Source organism: Lynx canadensis, chromosome D4 (assembly GCF_007474595.2).
Source record: "Lynx canadensis isolate LIC74 chromosome D4, mLynCan4.pri.v2, whole genome shotgun sequence".
Classification (NCBI taxonomy): Eukaryota; Metazoa; Chordata; class Mammalia; order Carnivora; family Felidae; genus Lynx; species Lynx canadensis.
In genome coordinates this window covers 66,192,560-66,213,587 of record NC_044315.2, presented here as the reverse complement: position 1 = coordinate 66,213,587, position 21,028 = coordinate 66,192,560, and the positions used below count along the sequence as shown (strand labels likewise).

The window sequence follows — 21,028 nt, the reverse complement described above, 5'->3', positions numbered from 1 at the left end:
TGACCTGAGGATCCTTCTCTGCTCCCAGGGGCAGGGCTTGGAGGTGGAGGTGTCCGTTGATCTTAACTGGGGTGAGGTGTGATCTCTGGTACCAGGAGAGGGAGGGAAGAGGAAGATAAACTATTAGAAAAATGTGTTAATATAAAAAAATTAAATGTGTTAATGTACAAAAAATACCATTAAACTGAAATTCATTTCTTTGGCAAATATTTTTTCAAATACCACGTAAAGTACTAGCGGCTAAATACATGTCAGAAGACTTGGAGGGTCTGCTGCCATGATGATCATTAGCTTGGCATTCAAGGCTCTTTGAAATAAGACTCTGACCTATCTTGACAGCTTTTTATCCTAGTTTATAAGAGGCATACTTGAAGGAACTAGATTTGTTTTTTCGCCAGTGATTATTAGCACATAGTATGGCTTAATAACTATTAACTGAATTTCCTTTGATTTTAGGAGCCCCTTCCTGCTCCTCATTGTTGTGGTATCTCACATTCATCCTCTCTGGTTACTTTTGTTTGCAATGCATCCTCTACTCATATTCCTCACTGACTGAAATTTTACCCACTGACCACGGGTAGATGAGAGCACGACGAGGGTTAGGCCTTCCTCCGTGTCACCTCTTGTAATTGTCACCATCACCCTATCTTTGATAGGCAGCACATAAATCATTCAGGTTATTTACATTGACTCACATTTTTGTGAGTGTATTTACAAAATAGAGTGAAAACAAGTCATTTTTTGGGGTGCCTGAGTGGCTCAGTCAGTTGAGCGTCTGACTTCGGCTCAGGTCATGATCTTGCAGTTCACGAGTTCCAGCCTCTCATCGGGCTCTATGCTGACAGCTTGGAGCCTGGAGCCTGCTTCGGATTCTGCGTCGCCCTGTCTTTGCTCCTTCCCAGCTCATGGTCTCTCTCTCAAAAATAAATAAATGTTAAAAAAAAATCGTTTTTCTAAATAGTCTGTCTGTGAAATAAACTTGCTTTCCAAAGGTGCTGGCTGGTGGACTCAGAGACTTGTCACTTTGTTAAAAGGGGGTATTAGCCAATATTAAAGAAGTGTTGAAGAGCAGGCCAAACAAACTTTCTCTTTAATGTAATAAAATTTTTATAAAGGCCAAAAAAGTGTTGAATGAATTTTTCTCGTGTGATTCAGTTTTTCATACTGCATCTGTCCATCTAGAATTGTCTAAGTGGAATTTAAGTGGCACTTAAATTCACCTTGTGATGAATTCCCACGTTTGGGGAAATATTGATGTATGTCCCATCATGCAGAGATGTCTCTGTATACCTGATGCAGAGAGTGGTTAAATAAGTCGTTCATGGTTCACACGTTTTGCTAATGGCACGATGGCAACCAACAAGGGGGATTCAAGCTCAAGTCTGATACCCAAGCTCTAAGCAGTTTTCCTAGATTCAGATCTTCTACTCCAGCCTCTTTGTCATCAAGACTTGTTTTCTGTTCTGAGGCTTAAAGTGATATAGTGGATTTACCCCACAGGGGTCATTACCTGGAAATTAAAATCTTGGCCCCTCGTGTTTTAATCCAGACTTTTTGCTACTATACCAGAATTTTGGGTAATATTTACAATGTCCTTTTAGGAGAGAAAAAAATTGTGTCTATACAAGTCTGTCCTTTTCAGCTTAAAATGGACACTGAATCTTTGAAAATCAGACTGGCCTCATTTATTTATTGTCTGTTGGTCCACTTTGAATCTTAAGGAGTTTTTTAACTGTATTTTCTCTCTCTCCAATTAGAATTGCTGCTTGGTTGTAGGTTTGAATAGGAAGGAAATCCCCACAGCAGTCCTGAAGGTCGAGTCTTAACTGAAGTCTGTTTCCTTTATGCAAAAGTACAAAACCCTGTGCTAATTTTGGCCCGTTAAGATTAATTGTGATTCAGGGCAGAGTGGTGTTTTGTTTTGTTTTGTTTTTTAACTTTAATGATTGTGTTCATTGTAGTAAGGACCTTGGGTTCAAGAAAAAAGAAAGCCTTTGGTCAAGTTATGTTAATTCAGTTGTCTGTTCTGTTGCAGGATTTGCAAATTTAGTGGCATCAGTGCCATTTTCCAGTTTCCAAACCTGGTCACATTTCACATGATCACAGCGTGCCTTTCTCTTCCCCAGAGCAAAGGGAGGGTTGCCTGACAGTTGGTTCCAATGGCCTCCATTAAGAGGATTGCATGTGCCCCTGGCGGCTGCAGAGACCAGCAAGGCACTCTGTCCTTAGGCAGAGCACCAGGTTGGGGACTCTGGTGCTTACCTGATGTAGATATTTAGCACATGGCTGCCTGGGAGATTGGATTGTGCAGATACTTAAATGGCACTGTAAAACCACTGTTAAAAAAAGAAGGCTAGTAGGAGTTGCACCCAATAGTTTAGTTTCTTTTCCTTGAACACTTTTTAATCTGGCATATAAAATGTTGGATTTGTGAAAATCTTAATGACAGCGCTTTCTAGAAGGAATACTTAGAATCATAATAATAATCGGAATAGTAGAGATCTGTTTCCTCTGAGAAGATCCTCCCAAACCTCAAAAAATGGAGTTCATGTTGCCAGTGTTTAAAAAAAGGCCAACATCCTTCAATTTTTGCTTTTCAGAATCACAAGTGTATGGATTTAAACTTGTGATCTTATTCCTCTTTCTTCTTTTAATTAAGCAACCCAGCCAGCAACATGGTTTCTTTTGGTTGTTATAGAGGAGTTCCAGGTGTAAAGTTGGGAGCGGAGCTCAGACCCTGGATCTCTGTGCCGGTCCTGGAAGCCCGACTAAATTTTCACTTACTTAGTTACCTGGTCCTGGCTGGGCCGTAGAAACAGAAGCATCTCAGACATGTGACAGAAGTCCGCACTGCCTCAAGAGCTGGCTGGTGAAAGAAGGTGTTCTGGATAAAGATTGCTGGGGTTTGGTCACATACTCAGTGAGCTAGAATGGGACAAGAGCCTGGGGTTAGATAACTCGTTTTGGCAAATGTAGAGGGAATAGAGTATTGAGATGGAAAAATTTTATTCAGGTATTGCTGTGCTTCATTGAGTGAGTTTTTGATTTGAGCCTATGTGTTTAGAGTTCAAGAGTCTTGACCAATGCTGGCAGTCTTATATTTAGGGTTGAGCCCCTAGGGGAGGTATTCTTGTAGCTGGCATGCTTACAGGGGTTCTAGAGCCTATGTCTGGCAAATTACCCATTCTCCTTTGCCCACACGAAGCCAATGAAAATGAATGTCCTTCCCAGCGAATTAGGGCAGCTTTGAGGACAACCAAATTAAATGCGCTTGAACTTGAGTTTCTTTGAGCACAGCTGGAAATTTTGTCATGCTTCTGGGCTATCTGAACCTCTACTTTCAGTGAAACTTCTGATTTGTTACTGTAGAGAGCCTGCTTTAACTATTTTTTCTCATTCCTGGAGTCTGACTTCAGAAGCCTTCATTCCACGAACGTTACAGAGCATAGAGTCTTCCTGGGCACTGGGCTTAATATGGCAGAGAATAAGATGTTGAGACACAGTAGCTTGCTGCACGTAGCTTACAGTTTAGCAGGGACCACCTGATAAGTCAGTAGCCTGGAGAGGATTGTAGGGAGAGCCTGAAAAGATGAAGTGTAAGGCCCAGGTAGCAAACAGGTAGTTGATATAGAGGCTGGAGGAGACGTCACGGTGGAGAGGGAAACTGAGCCAGGTGCTGAAGACTTGGAGGAAGGGAGCAGTGTGCTTGCATAGGGAATAGGAGTTGCCTGCCCAGAGCACGGAGAGAATAGTGTGAGTGAGTGTTGGGGGCTCCCAAAAGAGGATTTCGTGGTAAAACAATTCCAGAAGTGGCACCAGGGTATCAGGGTCACCCCTTTAACATCTTCCACTGAGCTGGGCACTGGGGAGAGCTCCAGTTCGTTCTGGAAAGGCCTTTGGGGAAATAGTACTTTCTGTGGACAAAGAAGAGAGAAGAGAGATTCCTTTAATAAATTGCCCACTTTATGCCCCACCCATGATGAATGCTTCACCCTGTGAAGTCAGCAGCACTAATCATTATAATAGCTACCATTTACTGGACACTTACTTTGTTCCAGGAACTGACTTAATGTTTGTATACATTATTAGTTCTGTTTTCTGGAGAGGATACAGGGGCTCAGAGTCCCTAGGGTCCCAGTGTTGGTGAGGAGCAGAGCCAGGCTTCCAAACCAGTTTTCTCTGACTCCAAAACCTCCCTGCTTTCTACTGGGCCAGTTAATTAAAAAAATAAGAGTTAAGGATGTTTAGGAAGAGTTTGCCATACAGTAGCATAAGCCCAAAGGAAGGGGAAGGCGGTGAAAGGATTTGGGTTTGTCCCCAAGTCCTTTGAGCACTTTTATAAAAATAAATCCTTTATGCTAGGAGAAGGTTGGACATCTGAAGATGTTGACCCTTCAGAGATGGGAGCCAAACAAAATGTTTTTTGCTGATACAGTCACTAGACTTTTATCCTAACATTCTCTTGGGAAACCCTCCTGCAGCAACAGGGAACACGGTAGTCAAATTTTTCTGCAAATAAATGATTGATTGCTCATGGAGACTTGCTTGCTTGTGTTTCTGTATAGCTCAGGGTGTTTCTGACTTCAATAGCTCCTTCCTTCCAGGCCCTTCTTATTTTGGTATTATAATGGTAGTTGAAAAAAATTTTTTTTCTATGATAAATAATGTTGACAGATTGATTTCTTTTCAACAGGAAACTTCTTTTTCCTATATGCTAGGTACTCCTACCAGAGAAAAAGCAAATAGTTGTATTGTTTGCCGAAATCCTCCTTTGAAGGTTGCCCTGTGTTTGTTTAATGGAAATCAGCAGGGGGAGATGGGCTATCTCTAATATTTTGTTAGAACTTCTCCATAGTTCAATAACAATGAAACAAGAACTTGGGTACGGGACAGATTTGCTTTTGAAAACCATGGCTCTTAGCAGTTTTAGAAGTCCTGAGACTGTATTAGCTGGTAGCAACTGCAATGTTGAGAGTGATGAAACGTATCTTTGGCTGTTCAAATATGATAGAAATAGATTTAAACCTTGTGAGTCTCCTTTAAAATAGAATTGTTGACAGCAGGAAGGATAATGCTTCTCCAGGGCTAGTTACAGATTTGATGGTATTCATGTGTCTCTTCTTTCAGTTTGTATGTGTTCATTTCATAGCCTTCATTTTGAAAATTAGCTATTAGCAAATACTTTTGTCCAGGAAATTGAATCTGTATTCCTCTATAAACTAATTGTTAGTAATAAGTAAGTATGATACATTTGGCACTTAAAAAAAAAGTGTCCAAGAGTCACAGATTGCTGGAATTGATGAAATTCATTGGATATATATTTTAAAAATGGGTATGTGATAGAGCCTCTTCTAGGATGATAGAAATCTTCTATAATGATAGAATTGCTTCCTTTTACCCTTGACTTTTTACCTTGGAGGATTTCTTACATCTTTTTGTCCTCAAATTTGAGTATTAAAACATTACCATGTAAGTAGGAACACAATCTCAGGGGTTGCTGAATAGCAGACCATGGCCTTTCTGCAGGCCTCTAGGGGCCTAATGGCAGCTAACGGCAGTTTAACTAAATTTGGGAGTCTATAGGATGGTTGGGAAATGTGAGGGGGTGGAATTTAGGGTTAGCAAGGATGGCCTTAAGGATAGAGAGCTTGGGGGCACCTGGAGGCCAGAGAAGTGAAACTCAGACAGTCAAATGAACCCCGGGCTAATAAAGCTCCCCAGGGTCAGCAGAGGAGAAGTCACAGTCCAAATCCCTTCCTCCCACCTCAGCAGCTACGTCCTGTTTTCAGTCCTGGTTTCGGTGAGCCTGTTGCATGCAGCCTGGTTTTCTATCAGTTATCTCATTAGCCTTTTCCCTGAATGGGGCTTCTGATCCAGAGACATATGCTCAGAGATGCAATGAAAGAACAGACCTTTTCCAAAGCAAGCGTGCTCTGTTGGGCTCATGGGTTTCATACCCTAATTTTACAGGACCCTCCACATCTCTTTGGAGACCAGATGCGTAGGTGGGTCTTGCTTTTGTATCAACATCTCATGAATATGCAATCAGTTGAGCTCTAGTGCCAACTCATTTTCAATTCATATGTGGTAGGGTTCAATCCTGCCTTAGATCTACCTGCTGCTTTGTATGTTACTGGCTAGCTGTTTATCGATGTGAGACGTCTAGATATGTTTTATCAGGAGAGATGCTGACAAGCTGTTGTCACAAATTTCAACTTCTGTCTCACTTCTGGTAACCATGTAGACATTTGTCAACAAAGTAGAACGTACACTCTATCTATCTATCTATCTATCTATCTATCTATCTATCTATCTATCTATGTAAAATTTGGAGAACTAGTTGCCCTTAAGACTGCTCTCTGGGAGAAATGAACACTAGTTGCTGACTGCACGTTCTGGGTATATTTGGATAGAACTCATAAGAGAAGTGTGTTCAGAAGAACAAACAGAATTGCAGCGGAAAGATGATAGTGGGGAGGGACGTATAACAGTTGTTGGAAAAGTTACTTCTTTAGACATGTGGGGGCCAGCTCTAACTCTAGGGGGTGAGTCTGGTCAAGCCACTTGCTTTTTGAGGGCCTCAGCTTCTCTATAAGGTCGGGACAGGGGTGTAGAGGGAACGGTTCTCCAAAACTGCATCAAACTTTCTGTCTGTCAGTAAGACAGTTGACTGGAGTATGGCCTTATGAGGGGACAGCTACTTTGCTGCGGTGAGAAATGGTGGTGGTGTGGTTCCTGCTTGGGGACGGCCCTCGTCTGGCACATGCCCTGGCCGAGGGTTCGACCTGCACCTTAGATGGAAGTTCAGCTCTCTAGGCCTGGCCTCACGTGCCCCCAGTGTTCTTGCCAGAAGGAAAAACACCAACCGACCCTTTGGTGACTGCAGAGACTGAGAGTTCCTGGCAGCAGTGCAAAAACATGTGCATTTTTTCCCCCCTTATTACGCTTCCGTAGGCAGATTTAATGCTTTAGAAGGGTACAAGGCAGTCACGGGAAGTAGTTCCTGTTTTTCTTACGGCTTTGCCAAGTGGGAAATAAACCTTCCTACCTTGTCTTTTTTGCAGGACTTCCTCTGTTTGTCTCCTCCTTTCTTCTTTGTATTTCTCATCTCTCTTTGAAACTTAATGTGAGGTGCACAAGGGCCAAGTGTTTTGGTGAAGAAGGGGCTGGAGGAGCAGCGTGGTGGGTGCTGACTGGGGCTGTATGTGTATTTTCCTCTTTGCACCAAGCTTCCTGTAAACCTGTAGTTTTATTCTTATGCCAGCATCACTGAGTCTGACATTCTTGGTGTCACTTGGTGACCCTTTTGCAAGTGGCACAGCCCAGTGTCATTTCACTGTCCTAAAGGTGCTTCCTCAGAAAGGAGTTACCCCGTCCCCCAATACTTTCTGTTCCCTTACTCTGCTGTATTTTTCTTCATTACTCCTACCTCCCACTGCCTTAACCTGCTGCTATTTTCCACCTCCTTCCTAGAAGTTCCACAAGAGCAGGAATTTTGCCTCTTTTGTTCACTTCAGGCTCTCCAGGATCTAGAACAGCATGTAATAGGTACTCAATAAATATTTGTTGTGCTAATGGGGACCCTTGCAGAGTTAAGGCTTCCTTGTTTGTTGAGTGAATATGGAGCGAATATTTTATCCACTATTCACCCTAGTGAATCACACAATAATCAGACTTCACGTTGTACAGTTAGTTCTCAGGTCCTCCGAGGCATGAAAGGACTTGTGGAGCATGTCAACTATTATAATAGAAGGAAAATGATTTGTTGGGGGGGCTGGGTCAGGTTATTGATGTATAATTTACATACAATTAATTTACCCTTAAAATTTTTAAATTTTTTTAGTATGATTTATTGTCAAATTGGCTTTAATTTACCCCTTTAAAGTGTACAGTTTGATGAGTTTTGATAGATGTATATAGCCACGACCACAATCATGATACAGAAGATCTCCCATCACTCAGTGCTCCTTCTGCAATCTGTTTTCAACCTCCACCCATCACCAGCCTCCACAGATCAAACACGGATCTGAGTTTTGCCCTCATTGCTTCACCTTTTCAGCATGTCATATAAATGGAGTCATAAAGAGGCGGTTTCTTGTGTCTTGCTTATTCCCTTAGCGTAAGGCTTTTGAGATTCATCCATGCTGTTGTACATATCAGTTGTTTGCTCTTTGTTTATTGCTCAGTAGTATTCCATTTTAATTTATCTGTTAGTTGATGGATATTTGGGTTGTTTTCAGTTTTGGCTATTCCCTATAAGACTTCTGTAAGCGTTCACCCACAAGTCTTTGTGCGAACTTATGCCCTCCTATCTTTGGGGTAAATACCTAGCATGAGATGGCTGAGCTGTATCATAAGTCTGTGTGTAACTTTACAAGAAATTGCCAAACTGTTTTACAAAGCGTCTGTTCCATTTTACATTCCCACCAACAGTGTATGAGAGTTCCAGTTGTTCCACAGACTTGCTCGCGCTTTAAAATTTTTAAAAATTGTACTACTTCTAGCAGATGTGTATTTCATTGTGGTCTTAATTTGCATTTCTGTACAACTAATGATGTTGAGCATCTTTGCTTATTTGAGAAGGCTATGCTTTAGCAGTCTGCTATATTCTCTGGATACGAATAATGTTCTAATATTAGTGGCATTTGAGGTGAAAATTTCTTTTTTTTAAAGTTTATTTATTTTGAAAGAGTGAGTGAGCAGGGGAGAGGTAGAGAGACAGGGAGAGAGAATCCCAAGCAGGCTTTGTACTGTCAGCGTGAAGCTGACATGGGGCTCTATCTCATGAACCATGAGATTATGACCTGAGCCAAAACCAAGAGTCTGTCGCTTAACCAACTGAGCCACCCAGGCACTCCAGAAGTGAAAATTCCTTTAAGAAAGTGGTTAAAAGTTTGAAAGGCCTCTTCCACTAGGTCCATACTATACAAAAGAAGGTTAGGGTGTGGAAACTATGTTAAATGCTGGCAAAGGGTGGTGGTCCGCCTGAGTGACTGATGATGCGACCCAGAGAGAGAGAGAGCACGTAGGACTTGAACATGGAGATTGGCAGAAAGCAGATTCCATGGCTCTACTGACCTTGGTATGGCTCGCTCGAACCTTAGCTAAACCTAGTGTTTGTGGGAAGTAGACCTAGATTTAATTACATTTTCCCGGATGCCCCAGGAGTCGCCTGGGAAAACTCAACAGTCCTTTATGGACTTGGAGCATGTGGTAGAAGCCTGCTGAACATAGAGCTGTCCTCTCTGGGGACAATTTACCGGAATCAGTTAATCAAGCTTGAGAAATCAGTTTACCACAGGCCGGGAAATGCCACCACCCTTACCTTCTGAAACCCTATTTCTCTTGTCCATCTCTTAGTCAATTAATTAAGCAAACATTCCCTGACTGTTTATTGCATGCCAGGTACTAGGGAAAACATCGATGAAGAAAACAGAAGTGGTCCCTGCGGACTCAGAATGAAGGCGAAATACTTCAAGGGGAAAGAGAGGCAGCCCTCGGAGTACCCAGGAGGGGCTCCTAACCCAGGTGTCAGTGCAGGGGAGGTAATCAGGACAGGATCCTGGGCAAGCGGAAGCTACATGGAGACCTAAGGTTGAAGAAGAGTTAGCCAGGCAGACAGTGCTGGGAGAAAGGCTTTTCTGGACAGGGAACATACCAAGAAGTCCTGGCGGTAGGACATTCAGAGCCTGTCAGTAGTTTCTTCTGGGCATGGTTTAGGAGGTGGGGAGCAGTGTGAGAGGGGTGGGAGTCATCAGGGAGACCAGTTAAACTACCACATAGACTGGACTTCCTCCTTAGGGCAGTGGGGAGCTGGCAGAGGGTTCTAAGAGCAGAATGGCACATTTGGATATATGGTTTAATCGAATAATTGCAGCTGCTCCCTGATCAATGGATGGGAGGGGGACAAGACTAGAGGCAGGGAGACCAGTGAAGTGGCTTCCGTGGTCACCCAGGAGTGGGATTGACAGAGTGGCCTATTGACTGGCAGTGATTGTGAAGTAGGACCCTTTCCAGCCAGTAACTGGAAATGTGCATAAGGGCAGAAGCGAGTGTGTGACTGGCTTTGAAACATTGAGAAATCTAGTACATAGTACTGCATTCTTTTTGGTTTTGGTTTGTTTGTCCACTTCCTTGGAAAACCGATGTAGAAATGTCCCTTTGGCTTCAGTTACCTGAGTGGAGGGGTTTGGGCATTGCCAAACCCTTCTTTGTGGACAGAATTGCCCCAGCAACGATCACTGTGTTCTGAAGTGGGAAGAGGGAATTATTCAGGAGGCCAGGGCCATGCCAAGGTGGGTGGGGGATTTGGGGGAAGAAGCCTGCCTGCTTGTACCCGGCAAAGCCAGAGCAGAACCTTCATTGCTGCTCTGGGCTACTTCTTGCTAACAACCTTCTCTGCATGTCTCCTGGAGGGTCACTGGGCTCAGAACCCATGTCTGGAGACCCAGAAACTCTCCTTTCAGGAAAGTACTCTCCAGAAAATCTCTTCCTGCCCTTTCTCATCTCACGAACACTCTATTGAGGTGTGTCTTCTCTTCCTCTGAGATTTTTCACTGAAGTTTAGGGGACTCTGTGCTGTGGTTTGGCTGTGGGGGTCTCTAACATGAGGCTATTCAGGTTTCATCCTTCCTACTTCACCCTTTCCAGAAACCCACAATGGATTTGCTAGAAATAATGGAATAGAAATGAATGTTTGGACAGGGTAAAACCATTGCTCTGTTAGGAGGTACCGACAGAACAGAGAAAGATAAGTGGGAAGAAGAGCGCTCATTTCTTTGGCACTTACAATGTGCCATGTACTGTGTTGGGAATTCATTTATATTATCTCATTTAATCCTTTGAATATCATGCAAGGTAGGTATTGTCATCTGCATTTTTTGATGAGGAAATTGAAGCTCAGAGAGTATAAAGCCTTGGCCAAGGGCACATAGTTGGGGAGCTGGGGTTGATTCCTATTGGGGCTTTCTCTGCTATGTTAATTGTTTTTAAATTACAATCTTGTATGCTTGCTTTGGCAGCATATATACTAAGATTGGAGTGAAACAGAGATTAGCATGGGCCCTGCACAAGGCTGACATGCAGATTCATGAAGCTTCCATATTAAAAACTAAATAAAATTTAAAAATTAAAATAAATAAATAAATAACTTGTGTTCCAAGCTTCTCATTGTTACCCTGGGGATCTGAAAAGATTCATGTAGCTTCTAAATCAACTAAGTGATTCCTAGAGAGCAGCTTTTGCATGAGAAAAATCTAGCTAATTATTTATTTCAGTATTTCTGGAATGCAAGCCCTATCCTAGGCCACTTACAAAACAATTGGGATGACAGACACGTCTCACAGTGGCATTCTGGCTCTCAGTGCTTGGGAGGTCCGTTGACAGCTTTAAACAACGAATTGCAAACTGATGCAGTGCCAGTATAACTCTTCTTTTTGGGGTGAGAAATTTTGGGGGTCTATGTCCTAGAGGTTTGCTGAGCAAATGATAAAGAAATAGGACCTACAGCTTGAATCTTTCAGAGTAACTCCTGATTTGTTGGATTGTCAATGAATGAATTAAAATACATAGTAGTAGGGTCTTTCCTTCTCAGAAACTGAAAACTCCCTCCACTCTCTTCTTTCTCTAGAGGTTTTAAATGCAAGTCCTCATGAAGTGGGCAGCAAAAGGGTAAAAGGTTGACCTTTGCATTGCAATCTCATTTGGACTCACAGATTTTTTAGTCCAATATTTGGTTTTATATCCACAAGTGGTCACTGCATTAGTTCTTTTTGCCATTTGTTCCTCCCTTGCCTAGTTTCCCACTCCCACCTCTACCTTACTAGGGGCCACAATGATAAACTAAGCTATTTAGAAGTAAAGCTGGTTTCTGGGTTGTGGCAAGAGTTCATGACTATGAAGTGCCAGCAGGACCTAACTTTGACCTGTGTATCCCTCCCTTCTTCCACTTTTCATTTTCTACCCTTTCCCCAACTTTAATTTTAGTCTGACTACTTGGGATTATTCCAGCATTTAATAAATACAGTTGTTGAACAGGCAGCTGGGACACACAGCATGTTGTATCCGCTGCTTATGAGAACCATCCTTTTGCCCAGCAGGGTGAAACAGTCCTCCCGGGAGGTACCTGTGACACCTGATAAGGAGGGGCCAGGCCCTGTGTGCAGGTGCACACAGGTGGAGTAGAGCCAGAGTGTACATATGTCTGGGCAGTGGGAGATTGTTGGTTTTGCAGGTGATGCTCTCCGCCTGCCTCAGCTGACTTGTTTCTCCGTGGGATATTGTTTTCTTTCTACAGACACACAGCACTGGAATTGTCCTCGTCACCTGGGAACCAGGTGTCAATGTTATTTCCTCGGTATTTACTCATAGTCATCTAAAACAACTCCGTGGCTTTCCAGATTGGGAAACTGCTTTATCGATGGTGCCGTTTATCATTTGAAGGGCACAGCTATGTGGCCAGATGAAAATGTGGTCGGTAGCGAATTTCAAGAATTAGCATAAATTACTCCAGGTTCGAAGCAAAATTCATAAACGCTGCTACGTTTTATGGGAAGGGAAGCATTTTTCTTAGACAAGTGAGACAGGTGTCTGGGATTCCAGTGTGCCGTTTCCAACCTCAGGGTTTTGACCAACCAAGATTGCTCACTTAAGTCTGTTTTCTTTCATAAGTGCGTTTTTCATTCCCAAATGGTCGCACCAACGGAGCTAAAATGATTAGGTTTATAATGACCAGCTTCCAGGCCGCAGCCAGAAAAACCTCCAGAATCCCTGTTTACAGGAGAAACTCTGAAGCCGCAAGTTGGGGACTCAGGGCTTCCTGAGAGTAATTAGGACACTGATCTGGGTTTTGAGGTCCCAGGTGAGGGGGCTGGTGCAACAGCCCTCACTGGCGTATGGCTTTGCAACAATAACTGATAGCGTTCTCTCCTGCTTTATCTTTCAGTTAATGACCAGCCACAGCGTCCCTGCTGTGAGCTGCTGCTGCTGCCTCCAGAAGCTCCTGAGCGACACACAGGTTGCTGCGGCTGCCGGCTGAGGAACATGGCTTACTGGCCACAGTTGAGGTTGCTGCTGTGGAAGAACCTCACTTTCAGAAGAAGACAAACAGTAAGCTTGGGTTTCTCTGGGGAGGTTCTCCTCTGCTTTTCTTCATGGTTGTGAGTTGGGGATTGGAGAAGGGAGGAGAGGGAATCCTCTTGGTTTCTTAAAGGGAAAGAATGAATCTGGCCCTGATGAGCACAGGTCCGTGTGGTCCTGATAGAGCCCTACTGCTTATGAGAGAGGGAAGATGTGCGGCCAGGCAGAAATGTCAGCTTTAGTTTGTGCTGGTGGCCAGGCATGAGTTCTGACCCCTGGAATCTGGCACAGAATTGCCTCTGACCATCTCATTCTTTCCTTTTGCTACAGCCTTGGGGCCACCTGGCTGTGAGCACCTGAAGGGCCCTTGTATTTCTGGGAGGTGGGAATGAAGTGAGTTAACAGCCCAGCTCTTAGAGAGACGCTGATCTCTTCGTGTCAGTGTGGACTCTCTCAGCTCTGACTGAAAGCCTCAAGGAATATAAAACTGAGATTTGTTTGATTGCTGTGGAGGGTTCTAAGCCATTCACTTCCCAGTTGGGACACAAATTCTTTGCATATCTTGAGAAGATCATCTTTAATGCTCAGGTGAATGGTGTTTTTACACAGAGGAGGGTAAAGGCTGTGAGGCACGGTGAGCTCCCTGGAGCTCAGACATCAGCTTTTTGCTTGTCTATCTCTGATGAACACTCCTGGACACCCTATCTAGTCTCCTGGGCTTAGCTGCACCCCTCTGTAGTTGGCTTCTAAATCTGTTTCCTGCCCTGCCCTTTCTTCTGAGTTCAGAGCCTGAGTCCCCACTGGGCTATCTTAACTAAGCTTAACATGTCTATAACCAAAATGATCATCTTAGACTCAAAAAGCTGTAAGAGACCTTTGAGAGAATTGAATTAGTGTTTCTCAAACCAGAATAATGCTTGGACATTCTTTAAAAGAACAAAAATGTCAAGATTCCCCTTGTGTTCGCGAAACTTATTCTTTTTCTTTTTTTAATTAAAAAATTTTTTTTAAATTTAACTTATTTTTTGAATTTACATCCAAGTTAGCGTATAGTGCAACAATGATTTCAGGAGTGGATTCCTTAATGCCCCTTACCCATTTAGCCCATCCCCCCTCCCACAACCCCTCCAGCAATCCTCTGTTTGTTCTCCATATTTAAGAGTCTCTTATGTTTTGTCCCCTTCCCTGTTTTTATATTATTTTTTGCTTCCCTTCCCTTATGTTCATCTGTTTTGTCTCTTAAAGTCCTCATATGAGTGAAGTCATATGATATTTGTCTTTCTCTGACTCACTGATTTCGCTTAGCATAATACCCTCTAGTTCCATCCACGTAGTTGCAAATGGCAAGATTTCATTCTTTTGGATTGCCGTGTAATACTTCATTGTGTATATATACCACATCTTCTTTATCCATTCATCCATCGATGGACAGTTGGGCTCTTTCCATATTTTGGCTGTTGTTGATAGTGCTGCTATAAACATTGGGTGCATGTGCTCCTTCGAAACAGCATGCCTGTATCCCTTGGATTAATACCTAGTAGTACAAATGCTGGGTCGTAGGATAGTTCTATTTTTAATTTTTTTGAGGAACCTCCATACTGTTTTCCAGAGTGGCTGCACCAGTTTGCATTCCCACCAGTAGTGCAAAAGAGATCCTCTTTCTCCACGTCCTCGCCAACATCTGTTGTTGCCGAAATTTCTTCTTTTTTGTGATGTTACTTGTGTACATATGTGAAACAAGGTATAAACCTCTGTACTTATAGGCTATTATACAACCATATGACCCATGCATACTTGCAAATTAAATGCAAACAAAATTGTAAAACCAGTACAATTCAAATTAACATCGTTAATGTAGTAAGACAGCTATCATTGTTCAGATGAAACCAGATTATAAGTAGTAAGGTGAATTTGGTAGTGAATGCTGTAGGGCTGATTTTTTGGAGTTTGGACAGTCTACATCGCTGTGCTAATGATTCAGTTCTTCAACTGCTTTTCCAGTGACCTGCATTTGATAATCATTTGGCGTTCATTTGGTCCAATCTCCTCTTTTATAAATTGCGTCCGCATCTGTTCCTTTTTCATTAGTCTGCTACAATTACATCGGTGCCAACACAATCACAAATACAAATGTAAACCTAGGCTTTGAAATCTTGTGCCAGAAGTAGTTATAAAGTGGGCATTCAGATTTTTTTTTAAAATTTTTTTCAATGTTTATTTTATTTTTGAGAGAGAGAGACAGACAGACAGAACGTGAGCAGGGGAGAGGCAGAGAGAGAGGGAGACACAGAATCTGAAGCAGACTCCAGGCCCCAAGCTGTCAGCACAGAGCTGGACGCGGGGCTCAAACTCACGAACCGTGAGATCATGACCTGAGCCAAAGTTGGACGCTTAACCGACTGACTGAGCCATCCAGATGCCCCAGGTTCAGATACGTTTATTTGAATTTGTTTAGATGACCATTGAAATGAAAACACAACATGTTTAAAATCCTCACAGAGAACTCCTATTTAATCCCTCATGAATATATGTACTAGTCTGAGAATCACTGATTTATTTTTATTTTATGTTATGTTATGTTATGTTATGTTATTATTATTTTTTCTGCCTCATGTTACAAGTGGGGACCTAAATCCTAAGGTCACTAGTCAGAGAGTAGAAACTAGAATCTATGTATCCTGTCTGTCTTGATTGATGATAATAGTAGTAGTAAAATATAATGTGTTATTTTATAATATAATAAAAGCAAATGCCTAGGATGAGCTTCCATTATTAATTAGATTAATTCTTTAGGACCCCATGAAGTACTGTTATCTCCTTGTGTTGTAGCTGGGGTACTTGAAGTTCAGAGAGAGTCTAAGTAATCTGTCTGAGGTCCATCCACGCTGCTACTCAGGAGTGCATGTAGGTTTCGAGTCTAGATAATCTGACTCCAGAGCTGGTACTCTAAATCGCTGTCAGATTGCTTCTCAGTAGCATCATTATTTTTTGTTTTCAGTCTCAAAAACTTGAAGTTTCTGACCTTTTCCTCACCTTTGCTTCTGTTTCTCATGGCTTTTCCCAGGTATTTCCTGGGAAATTTCAAGTCCTGGTATTTCCAAGTCCTATCTGTTCATCACTTATCCTTACTTCTTAACCATTGTGTGCTCCAGGTCCCCTCCTCTTCTCATCCTGATGGCAGCAGCGCACATGATGGGAAACTGTCTTTGCCATAGCATATCCATTAACCACTGAGTGGTGGAAAGAATTGTTTCATCTTAGCAATGAAAGCAGGGCTCAAGGTAGTCCAGTCCAGACCTCTCATTTCACAGATGAGAACACTGAGACGCAAAGCAGAGGAGGGATTTCCCCAAGCTCAACCAAGGAATCAGGAGCTTGGGGTCTTGGAACAAGACGTGGGATTGGGCCATTCAGACTGGGCCAGCCTCTTCTGGTCTTGAGCTTGTTACTTCTGGTTTAGTACTGCTTCTGGATTTAAAAAGTTAAGATTAGGGAGATAGGCAGGCTTAGTCAAAGGCAATTTGTAGCCTTCTGGCAGAGTTTTTGCTGGCGGAAGTAAAGATACAGCATCTGACACAAAAGGGCTTTTCTGGATGGTACACCACAAGCCTGCTAGCTTGCCCTTGCTTCCCTTCCTGAGAGCTCAAGGAAATGTATTTTTCTGAAGCTGAAAAAAAAAAAAAAAGGCGGTTTATTGCAGGTTATAGATGCTTAGGTTGTCAGAGCTGGAGAGATCTGGACTGCCCCTAGTACAGTTGATGGATCTGGGATTCCAGGCTGGGGGGCAGGGGTCCAGAGTGGGTCAGTCACGGAATTAGCACCGGAACCAGTTTCCTGGTGTCCCTACAGGCTTTTTTTTTTTTTTTTTTCCGGCTGGTTTTGCTTTATCTGCACTAAGGGTTTAATGCCCATGGATTTTAAGTGCTGACTGGTAGCTACTTCCCAATCCACCTGGCTTGGATTTCTGAATGATATTGTTGAGACATGGGGACCTGTCCAGGGTTTTGGTTCCTTTTCGTTAGCTCACATAGTCAGAACCCACTGCCTCCTGGGCAGGGAAAGAAGCTCCATGATTGTTCTTGCCCACAATGTGTGGGGTATCATTGCTTGTTTCCCATTTTCTCAGATTCTAGAAATACACACTTAGCTTCAGAGCCTGGTACCTGGGATATGCTTAATAAGTGGTTACTGAAGGAGTAGTAAATGTATTAAATGGGCCATTAGTTTGCAGGTCTCTAGGAGGCTCCCCTGCTATAGGGGCCTTGTGTTCTGCTGCTGGGAAGAATATGTAAAAACTGGGGGCTGAACAGTACACCCCAGAATAACCCTGTGGAAAGGCAACATTTGCTCTTTCCCTCTCTGTCCTTGTTTGCTAATGAATCCTGGGGACCTCTTTGTGCCCCCATTGTCCCCTCACAACAGCCATCAACCAGGGTTAGCTTTCCGTTGTTTCTGTTGGGCAAAGAATACACCGAGAGTTGCGAAAGTCGAGTGCAAAGCTCAGTTTGGGTCCAAAGTAACGGTTAACTTGTGTGGGTGGCAGTCATTCAGTACAAACAGGGCTTGGGACCGGAAGGGCGAGGGGCTTCAGGGCTCTCAGGATCCTCATCTGGTTTTAGGCTGAGCCAGAGGCCAAGGTCCCATGGAACAGATGGGACACTGTGGCCATCTGGCCTTTCTTTTTTGCTTTTGCTATTAATTTTCTCTATTAGATCTGATTAGTCATGTGCCTGGGAAGATAGGTAATTCTAATTGTCGCAGAGAGTGTAGGTATTTGGACTTTGGTTAACGATAAGGAATAAACTATCAAATAAATAGAAATTAAAACTCCTCATTTAAGAGCCATTAGAAAATTTTCCAGGGTAGATGAAAACTTTCCACATTCCCTCTCCACTTCCAGTTTCAGCTGATACATTTCTTCCTCATCCTTGTTCCTGGCCTGGCAGTGACGGTTCAAATCAGGATAATAATTCTAATTTTTATTTAATTCTAATTCTGTTCTAATTCCAGCTTGGCCACCATATGCCTCAATGGCTAAGGGAAAGTTGTTTCTCTTGAGTTTTAGTTTCGTCTTGTATGGGATGAAGAAAGTTAGAACACGTAGCCATTTATTGTTTCATTGGGATAAATATTGACTGAACATCCACTACATATGGGACAGTGGACCGGGTGTAGTGGTGGAGCAGACAGATGTGATCCTGGCCCTCGCGGAGCTGACAGTTCAGTGAGCGAAGCAGGTATAAAACACATCACAGAAGTAAAAATATAATAACAAACTGTGATAGGTGTTAGGAAGAAAATAAATCAGACAGACTTTGGCACTATGTTAGGTTCTACCAGGCCTTGGAAAGGGACTTAATGTAGAATGGAAAGTTATGACATTTAAGCTGAGAGCCCTGAAGTTCAAGTTGGAGAAGATCAGGAGCTCAGAGATTAGGGGCAGCATCATATTCCAGGTAGAGAGACACGTGGTGTGAAGGCTATGGGCCTAACGCATGTTCCCAAGTCAAGGAACAGAAAAGCCAGTGGCACTGGTGGAGTGAATGAAGACCGGCTGGGGAGATGAGTTGGGGATTGGCAGGGCCAGATCATGCCTGGCCTTGGAGTTGGGGAAGGGCAGTTGAATTTTATTTTATGTCCAGAAGAAGTCCCTGAAGTGGATGGGTCATGATGATGGGAATCAGATCGTGTAGTCCTTGGCCCTGAAGGGACTTGAGTGACTGTAGCCCAAGGAGACCATTGTAATCATTACGTGTGTATGTACCATTTTATGTTCTGTTTTCTTCTTTCATTTGATGTAATTTCGTGTATATCTTCTCTTATTTCCAAATAGTCTTCATATTTGTAATAATGATTCTTGATACGTAGCCTGCATTTTCTAGTTTTGAAATACTTTTATATCCATTATCTTCTTAAATTTCAAAGCAATTCTGAGAGGAATGCTTTAAAATATGTGTATCATAGGTAAAGAAATATTATAAATTAGCAAGTTAGTAAGAGGGGGATCTTTTGGCCCCAATCTACCATGGCAGATTGCTGTTAATTTTAAGGTAATTCATCAATACAGCTTTAATTTGATAAGTTCATATCCTATTGCCAACTTTTGATGTTTATTTATTAACTATAAGCCTCCATGTCCTCAACTGTAAAGTGGGGACAATAGCAAATGGGGGTCAGTAGAACTGGGTTCAAGTGCTGGTGCACTCTCTTACCAGGCTACAGGTGATAACTTCTTCAAACCTTAGTTTCATGGTAATGATTCAACCTGTCTCACAGAGTCATTATGAGAATTAAATATTAGAGATGAGATGTATAAAAATCCCTGGTATATAGTAGGTGCTCACCATTGGCTGTAACTGTTAAAAATCTATAGACCATGAGTTCATTTTACCTCCGTGGAACTAGTTGATGTTTTGTGACCATGCCACTGAATGGGGTCACTTCCCACCTGGGCCACTGCTGTGTCAATGTCATGTGGCCTCTATAGTTGGGCAGAACTAGCAGTTAATCTCAATTCTGCCTTTGTCTCTATGACTTACTCTTCCTTTTCCCCTACTTATATATATTTTTGCCACATATAAAATGGGGACATTAATGGTTCCTACATCACAAGGTTGTTTGGAGACATAAATGAGATCATCCATATGTAATGTGCTTACTATGTACTGGACTCTAAATAAATAAATGGTAGCTACTGTTTATCCTAAATATACAGATGGTAGCTTCAGAGCACCAAGGGTGATAACCACTGTTTATCTTACTCATACTCTTCACTTATTTTTGTTTTTGTTTTTTTCTGAGTTCATTATTTTTTGAGTTCATTCACAGTTATGCCATTTTTAAAAAGTTTTATTCCTGTTGATATTTGTGAATGATTTTATTTAGCTATAAGCTTGTAAAACATACAATTTTGTGCTCTGCTTTTTTTCACTTAATATTGTATGTTTAATAGTGTCTGTGTTTCATAGATGTGATGACTGCACAATATATTGTCCAGTAGATGTACCATAATTTAATCATTTCCCATTGCTGTGCAGCTTAGTTGTTTCCAGTATTTTGTAAATGCAGTGCTTCAGTGGCTGAATAACTTCATGTGTACAGCTTTTTGATATTTTAAATTTAGTTCTGTAGGGTGAATTTGTAGGAATATTACTTGGTGAAAGGGGATACTCATATTGCTTTTCCAGAGGGCTCAATTTGATTTGTATTTTCATCTGTATTATTTTATAAACGTCAGTTCATTCTCTTACTCAATGAACATTTTTTAGGTCTTTCTAGGTGGCAGGCTTAGTGAGAAGAAAGTGATAGTGGGAGAGAAACTCTTTTTTAAATAGGGTCCCTCCTGTGCCATGTTCTGATGAAGGCACTGAGTACCTGGGGAACTCCAAGGAGGGGCTTTCAACTTTGATGGTAGAAGAGAGTGAATGTCATTTGAAATCTTGGAGATTTCAATGTGTGTTGCTTCTTTGGGATTATTTAGACAAATACTAGGAAGATTAGCCACATCTTCGGTCTTGGAGACCCCACACTGACATGTGCTTTCTTCCAAAAGACTCATTTGTCTTTTCTTTCCCCCTTAGTGTGCTATCAAATAGTGTAAACTATTGTTTATGGATATATGGTAACAGTGGATTTTTGTTCCATTTGAGAAGTAATACATATACATTATGGAAAATTTAGGAAACACAGGATAGCCTTTTATTTTTAAGATGAAAAAAACATTTATGTTTTTAAACTTTATTTGGAGAGAGAGAGAGAGAGGGTATGCTAATGTGCACGTGCAGGGGAGGGGCAGAGAGAGAGGGAGAGAAAGAATCCCAAGCAGTCTCCATGCTGTCAGGGCACAGCCTGATGTAGGGCTTGACCCCACAAACCTTGAGATCATGACCCCGAACCATGAGATCATGACCCCAGCTGACATCAAGAGTCGGACATTCAACCAACTGAGCCC

The 21,028-nt window shown here is 42.3% G+C and overlaps 1 protein-coding gene and 1 non-coding gene across 6 annotated transcripts in view; both read left to right on the top strand.

Annotated features, from left to right (window-relative positions):
* ABCA1 (ATP binding cassette subfamily A member 1) overlaps positions 1–21,028 on the top strand; it is a 136,390-nt gene that overhangs the window by 7,218 nt on the left and 108,144 nt on the right. For all 5 annotated transcript variants that reach the window (XR_003964313.2, XM_030294117.1, XM_030294114.1 and 2 more), the window contains exon 2: positions 12,944–13,107. Coding sequence is in view for 4 of the 5 variants with exons in the window: in XM_030294117.1 (XP_030149977.1) it covers positions 13,042–13,107 (66 nt within the window). In the remaining variant the exon portion in view is untranslated. The remainder of the gene's footprint in view (positions 1–12,943; positions 13,108–21,028) is intronic.
* LOC115500179 lies at positions 11,006–11,109 on the top strand. Its single transcript, XR_003964429.1, has one exon. It is a non-coding gene; the product is annotated as a U6 spliceosomal RNA (small nuclear RNA).